This window comes from Lathyrus oleraceus, chromosome 7, assembly GCF_024323335.1.
Source record: "Lathyrus oleraceus cultivar Zhongwan6 chromosome 7, CAAS_Psat_ZW6_1.0, whole genome shotgun sequence".
NCBI classification, from domain to species: Eukaryota; Viridiplantae; Streptophyta; class Magnoliopsida; order Fabales; family Fabaceae; genus Lathyrus; species Lathyrus oleraceus.
Window position 1 is genome coordinate 179,248,805 of NC_066585.1, and position 8,059 is coordinate 179,256,863.

Sequence of the window (8,059 nt, forward strand, 5' to 3'; positions counted from 1 at the left end):
TTATTTTTTTCATTACAAATTCTAATAGAGTGTACTAGATACTTGTTCAACCGAATGAATTTTAAATGCTTGGATATCATTATATGCTAGCCTAATTCGTGCACTATTTATGTTCCAAAGGGGCAGTAATTGTGGCTCGTGAAGATTAAGTAGGTCATGTTTACAAATAATTGTCGGCTTAGTATAATTATCTCCTTAGAATATATTTTTGTCTATATTTTCTTAAAACATCTTAAAGGGCTTTTTGCAAACAAAAATAAAGGATTATTAAAAAAATATAGAACATATTAAAAGATAGGAGAAGATGGTTCAATGTTAAGAAAGTATATTTTAAAATGGTTAAAGTAGAATATTTCAGTTTTTGTAGGTGAAAACATAAATTAACATTAACTTATTTAACTCTTCTAAAATAATAAGAACAATTGTATGATACCCCGGTCACTTGTACATACTAAAGGGCCACCATCGTGCAAACACTCCCCTGTTAGAGAATTTGCTAAATCAATTTTCCTTTTTTTTTTTCTTTCTGTTGTTGTGTATATTCTACAAGTACCTTAACCTTTGGGTCATAATATCAAACACTTATGGTAATGGTTCATCAGTATCACATGTAAAAGTGTTTTAAAGAACTTAAAAAACAGAAATTCTGAACTTAAGATTTAAGTCCTTAAGGTGCTCCTAATGGTGAACATCTATAGGCATGTTCAAATTGACAATATTACAAACATTTGACATGCTAAATTGCTAGACAGAAATGTAACATAGATGCCAAATAGTTTTTTTTACTGTGACATATGCTTTCAAGATCATTAATAGAGACGATCTTCTTCAACTTGACCCTCTGCAAAAAAATTTAAAATCCATTAAATTTTATGTTTCCTGCCAAATACAAATATGAAAAATATAATCTTGTGCCAAGCTATAAACAGATTGTTCAAAATATTGTTTTTCAAAGCTACCTATTATACTATGTAGCACAGATTTTTTAAATGAAATATATCAATTGAAATAAAAAACTATGAACAAGAACAAGCCAAAGATGCTTTTGATTTCAAAGCAGCTTTGGCTGCAATTGAATGGAATTCTCAATTATTAGGAAATCAGAGAATGACACATATTAATTGAAACCTATAGGGAATTCAGAAAAGCCTTCAAGACTAACCTTGGAGATTAATGGCCAGGTTTGCTTGGGAATCAGCTAGAGTGTTATAGACCTTTAAACAATAAAAAATATAGTTAAAAACATGTTATTTGTTAACATAGGCAAAAACATAAGGAATTGTAATAGAAATATCCCAGAGAAAATTAATCAGAACTGAAAGTAAAAATTCATATAATTTAAGAACCTAATGTCCTTGGTGCAAGTGATCTCTAAAAACATAACAAGGCTGCCAAGCTTCTATTCACCATAATTTAGTTATTCAAGCATTTGAAAATGCCTTCCTCTATATAGCATTCATAGAAAGGTATGCAAGTTAAAAAATCTTTATAAAGCAATACCCAACTGAGACAACGGAAACATTATTGACCAAATTGATAAATAAATACCCTAGACATGTAACTGATGCGAAATGTGCGAAAGTTCCTGCTCAGCTCCAAAGCTTCATCACGCAAGCTCCTTAGATGCGGGTTGTTAATTCTACAGGAACCTCGAAACTGTTTAGAAAAGAAAAATGTATACTAAGTGAATAGTAGCAATGGGGTAAATCTTAAACAATATCAAATCAATTAGGAGGAATAAGAAACTAAATGAGTCCAAAGGCGCGTTTCTTTTTTGGGGAAGGGAATAGTTCCTATGGTTGTTATTGAAGAAATCGTGTCTTTAGTTAGAATTCTCAATTCACCGTGCAATATTTTGTGAACAATTGCACTGTGTTTTTATGTTATCAACATTCAAATGCACATTTAAGTTTAAGTAATGAAATAAAGCTTTCTGTCTACCTGTTTACCACACTAAACAATAGAAAGAAAGAAAAAAACCTGATTGATAACAAGCTGGGCGTCTCCTTGGACATTGATGTTCTTACATCCTTTCAGTAATGCTTGTTGCAGTCCTAAGATTAATGCACGATACTCAGCAACATTGTTTGTTGTATATCCCAGCCCTTGGCGAAAATGATACAGCTGCGGGAGAAAAAAATACATGAGTAAGCTATATCTTAAAGAATATAATCTAATTGAATTGTTGCATGAGTTTAATACCAAACTCCCATCTTCATCAAACAGTACAGCTGCTGCACCAGCTGGTCCAGGATTTCCACTGCATGCACCATCGAACTGAAGGGTATAAAAACGCTGCAACTAAGATATAGAACTTTAGAGTTAACGACTGATTGTGAAAACTATGTAGAAGATTTCCAAAAATGAAGAAAAGCAAGCAAAGCAATTCATGTGGATCTTGGGCAGTAAGCAACTGTATATTGTACTGTTAATTGAAAATTAAATGAGAAGTTGTGTGAGAGTGAGCAAATATGTATTGTGCGCATGTGTAAGAAACAAACATCACAATATTCAACTAACTTAAAAATAAACGTTCATAGTTGGAATTCTAAGCATATATAAGAAGATTAATTACTCACAGTTACATTTATATCTATCTATAATCAAATAAACAAATTAATTGTCACATATTTTAATTTATTGAGGAAAAGTCTTTGTGTAAATAGTAAATTCTTAATGCCTAAAAGAGAATCTAAATTCTAATATTAGGAAAACTTAAAGTTTAACCTAGCAAAGTAAGTATAACTTTTTTAATAAATCAAAATAAACTAAAAAGATGCTAAAAACATTATCATGTATTGCATTGCAGAGAGAAATTAAAATGCAATAGATTACTTCAGCTGATAGAAGAAACAGTGAATTTGTTAGATCCTTCCATTAGTCACTAACATTAGAAGTAAAAACTCAAAATCAAAATCAAAATCAAAAGTTACTCTAGTTTGTTTAAAGAAGTGATCGATCATTGCTTGATCGTAACAAAAATGCTAATCAATCACACACACAGAACCGGAGCGGCGAATACAACCACAGCCAAAGGAGAGGCGAGAAGTACGAAACTGCATTTTTAAACCGAAAAAAGTCATAACGTTTTACTCAGTGTGTTTTCGAACAAAAATGCTAAAAACATTTTATCATGCATTGCATTGCATTGCAGAGAGAAATTAAAATGCAATAGATTACTTCAGCTGATAGAAGAAACAGTAAATTTGTTAGATCCTTCCATTAATCACTAACATTAGAAGCAAAAACTCAAACTCAAACTCAAAATCAACATCAACATCAAAATCAAAATCAAAATCAAAATCAAAATCAAAATCTACAGTAGTGTGTTGAAACAAGTGATCATTGCTATATTGTAACAAAAATGCTAAAGACGTATCAACATGCATTGCATTGTAGTTTCAGAGAAGAAGAAAATAGCGGAAGAAGAAAGAAGATGAAGAAGAAGATGGATCGCTCACCTCACTCATGATTTCTCTCTTTGCTTTTCAACTCCAATTCTTGCGCCAATGCTTGTATAACAAACTCTGTAAAGAGTAACTATGGTAAGATTTCTAACAAACTCTGTAAAAAGTAACTATGGTAAAATAAAAACTAACTAGGGCTGTAAAAAGTAACTATGACAAAATAAAAACTAACTAGGATAACTGTAGTGTGTACGGTGGTAGTGATACTAGTAATAATGGCCAATAATGTAAATCGTGTCACTCTAACGTAAATTCTTTTCTCATTTCAAACTCTTTTTTCATAATACACTTCTTTTTCCATTATTATTTAAACTTCACTTCAAATATAATAAAATTGTGTGTAAGTGCCAATCAAAATCAATAGTGGCTTCTCTGTTTGTAGTTGAGGTGTGATGAGATATATCTCATTACAAACTTGTTAGAACACTGAAATTTATTTAAGGAAAATTCGGGGGTTCTTATGGGTTAGTAAGTTTCGTCACTTGATGTGGTTTGAAAAATTCTTTTTGCATGGACATTTGTTGACATTAAGGAATTGATTTATTTGAACAAAGTTTAAAATCTGGGAGTGATTTGCTTTGGCTCATTGGAAGGAGTTTCTTTGGGAATGATTTCCCGAGTTTTTGTTTTTGAATCGAGTAGCTTTGATTCCCTTCTTATTTTTGTAATTGGTTTGGGATATTTCTAGTGCTTCTCTTAATTCAAAGTTTTCTTGTAAAAATACATTTGTCGTCCCGTTGAAATAATCAATTATGTGTGTCGTCACTATTTTATTTTTCCGTATAATTTTTTTGATATTTATTTATTTAATTTAATTTGTTTAATATTTTAAATATTAATAATATAATTTAATATATACTATTAAAATTAATTATTTTAAATTAAATTATAAATAAAGTATCTAACAATTTTTACCAATAAAAATTGAAATACTTTATGAAATTGTTTTAAAATAAAAAAATATTATTATACTTTAGTTTAAAGAAATGTTACAAATAAAATAACTAAATTTGAAAACAAAAATAAAGAAAAACAAATAAGTCATTTCTTAATACCAAAATATTAATATTGCAATAATTTAATTCACATCAGATTAAAAATAATTTAATTCTCATTTAATCTTATTAATTTGATTACATTTAATTTTAATGTAATAAGAGAATTTTTTTAAAAATAATCACATTTTTCAATGTAAATTCTAAAATAACCTATTTTTTAAAATAATTACGAAAATAACCACTTTTCTTTACGTATGCGTCAGTCTAACGGGTGAATCTAATTTCCAATGAACACAGACGTTATTTGGTAGGGCGCATGCATGCCTTGCAAATTTCCAAATGAACATAGACGTCATTTGGTAGGGCGCATGCATGTCTTGAAGCCAATTGCATTGGCGCATGCATACACTACATCATGTGTATGCGCCAATCCATGTGGCGCATGCACTATGCAATGTTTTTTTTTTAATTTCATATTTTATATTTATAAAAAATTAAATTAAATACTTGAATATTATAATATAAAGTTAAAAATACATAACAATTGACAAGAAAATCAATGACCCGCCCGATCGAAACGCCCCCATGTTCCACATCTAGGTGCATTAGCCTGTTTTTGAGGTCTCCCACGATTTCCCTAAGGTGTTTAGGGTCTTTGAGTGCTGACATGATGCAATGGTGGCTGGTGTGAAAGTTCGGTGGAAGGTCCAACAGTATTTGATAGATTTGTCATCATTTCTCCCCAATAGTTAGAGGATTGTCGCCAACGGTGCTTCCGTAATAGAGTTTGGTGCCCATGTTGTCGTAGTTGGATCGTTGTAGTTTGGTGGATTGTGGACGGTATGGTTGCCCGAATAGGGACATTGAATCATTTTGGAAACAAAGTAATGGTTCATGTTGTGTACTAAAGTCAAACAATGGTTGAGTGTTACGGCGATGAGATGTTTGGATGTTTATTAGTGGGGCACTACGATGGCATGACGTTGAATCGTATGAATCATCTCGGCTATAGGATGTTGTGGTGGCTGTGTATGGTTGTTGGTGGTTAGGGTTTAATTCCTGGTTTTGAGTTTATGTGTGTAACATGAATTGGTTGCGAGGTTGGGTGTTTGGTGGTTATGTGTATATGGTAGGGTGATGGTGTGAGGTTGGTCGTTGGGTTTGGGTGGTTTGACATTTTTCTTGGATGGGGATTTGTTGTTGGGCGTATGATGAGGAAGCTCGTTGGCATGGATCAATCAAATACCTTGGCTCAGACACAATTTATTTGTTCCCTATAGTGATATATTATTCCTTGTACCAAACAACACTTTCTTGTGGGTCTCATACCTATCATTTTAGGACATTTGTCCATCTTGTGAACCAAGAGATGTTTTCCTTGATGCCAAACACCTAATTCATTCTCGTTGGTATGACATTTGTCCATCTTGTGGCATGCCTTTGTCCCTCCACCTCTTAGTCTATACCTCTTTACTCTTGGATTCAAAGTCAGTTTTCCTCCACGGTACCCCCAAGCCACTATGTTCTTTTGGTACAAGTTACACTATTCATCACTAAATCATACCCTTGAAGTTGTGTTTGTCTTGTTAGTCCTAGTTGCTTAGGCAAACACTTCCTTATCTTCCCTTTGTTTTCGTTGTTCCACGAATTACGAATGCTCTGACTTTCTCATTGCACCGTGAGAATACGTAAGCATGAGGATGCGAATCCTTGGTCAGCATAATCCTGATCATTCCTTCTTCCTCCTTAGGACATCATCCATTCATCTCTATGATGCATTCATATTCTACCTTCATTCACTCCATGTGATATACTCTTTTTGAGCCAAATACATTATTTCTTTGAGCTTCATACATACTCTAGACAACAACCAGTGTTCATCTTCTAAACCAATATCCCTTTATTTTTGGCTTGATGCCCGTATACCCCTATTTTTGGTTAATGCCAGGGTACCCCTTTTGTTTTGGCTTGATGCCAGTTTTCCCGTTGGTTCAGACATACCTACCCTTTTGGAGTTCAGACAATATATTCTTTGGTTCAAACCACGCCTTTTATCACAACTTATTTTCACCTCTCATCATTAGTTATATGAACTACAAAGCTCTGAATTCCTTATTGCACTGTAAGGATACGTAGGCATGAGAGCCCCAATCCTCACCGAGCACTTTATCTATTCTTTTCTTTTTCCCCTTTTGCAAGTAATCTTTAGATATAACACTCATTAGAGAAAGAACAATCAAAATGGTTCCCGTTGAGTACAACGGATGTTAGGGTTGCTAACACCTTCCCCTTGCATAACCGACTTCCTTACCCATATTTCTCTTTCCCCGAGTTTTATCGATGTTTTCCCTTTCCTTCGGGAATAAATAAAGTTCGATGGCGACTCTGTTTTATATTCGAGCATGTGATGTATTCGGGTATATTTTCGTTAACTTCAGTTATCATTGATCGCTCACCATTTCCATTGAATTCCCACCGTTAATCCGACATATGTTCATCACTTTTGTAAGATTTATGTTTGTTTATAGTTGCTTCAGAGTCATTTATCATGTTTTGTTGGTTTGGTATCGCATTGCATTTGATTACAAGTTTATGTCAAAAAGATCTCTTTTATGCGTCGTTTGGTAGTGTTACTGTTACAGGCCATTGCACAGGTTTAAAAGCATTAATAGTGAAGTTATGGATACTCAGAAAGGCAAAAATATGAAGAGACAGCAGGTCAACACGGGCACCCGTGTGCTACAACACTGCCCGTGTTGTTGGTCAGGCAAAGCAAAATGGGAGAAGAAAAACAGAGATCAACACGGGCACCCGTGTGGTGACACACGGCCGTGTTGTTTAAAATAGTGCATTAACACGGGCACCCGTGTGGAGGAACACGGCCCGTGTTGTTGCCTCTGTAGCTTGATTTGAAGATGGCCATTTTGGAGAGCACACACAGGCACCCGTGTGTACACACACGGCCCGTGTTGTTGGGCGCGGCTTGGAAACCTAAACTTTTGCTTTGTGAACCTATTCTTCTCATTAAGGGTAGTTTGGACCTTTTGCTTGGAGGAGATTCATCTGAAGCTATTAGAAGGCTTGGAAGGGAAAGGAGAAAACACTTTTTGACGGACGAAAGAAAACACGACATTGAGAAGATAGCTACTACGGAGGATTCGAAGACGGCGAGATTCAAGGGTTCCGACCATTGAAGATCCAAATCTCCTAGTTCTTTGTAATGTCTAATTTTCATACTATGATTTCGTTTCCTACTATGAGAGGCTAAACCCCCTATGTTAGGGGGGTGGTCCTGATTTGATCGTATGTTATGAATTTGAACAAATGATTTCCTTATTACTATGTTACTTATTTCAATTCAATTGTGTGATGTTATTATGCATTTGTATTGGATAAATACAAATTGATCTATGACTATCAATAACAGGATTGTGATTGTTAGGGTTTTCACACAATTAGGTTTATGATTGCATCATCTAGGACTAGTAACTTTTGTAAACAACTGCAAACCTTGATATTGTTTACGATTAAAACCAATGATTAATTGAATGGACATTTGAGTAAGAATTGGTAGTTTAATAGTTTCTTCCTTAC

At 33.7% G+C, this 8,059-nt stretch overlaps 1 protein-coding gene across 2 annotated transcripts; it reads right to left on the minus strand.

Moving 5' to 3' along the window:
• Nucleotides 1–550: 550 nt before the first annotated feature.
• On the minus strand, nt 551–3,547 carry LOC127106775 (uncharacterized). 2 transcript variants are annotated; one of them, XM_051044080.1, is made up of 6 exons: nt 3,462–3,547; nt 2,203–2,301; nt 1,981–2,124; nt 1,549–1,656; nt 1,163–1,214; nt 551–841 (listed from the first exon to the last, which is right to left on the minus strand). In XM_051044080.1, exons 1-6 carry the CDS (start codon nt 3,468–3,470, stop codon nt 810–812), a joined length of 444 nt encoding a protein of 147 aa, XP_050900037.1. In that variant the 5' UTR covers nt 3,471–3,547; the 3' UTR covers nt 551–809. The 2 variants fall into 2 exon arrangements, with proteins under 2 accessions (XP_050900037.1, XP_050900038.1); XM_051044081.1 differs by having other exon boundaries at nt 2,203–2,295; nt 3,462–3,524.
• Between the last annotated feature and the right edge of the window lie 4,512 nt (nt 3,548–8,059).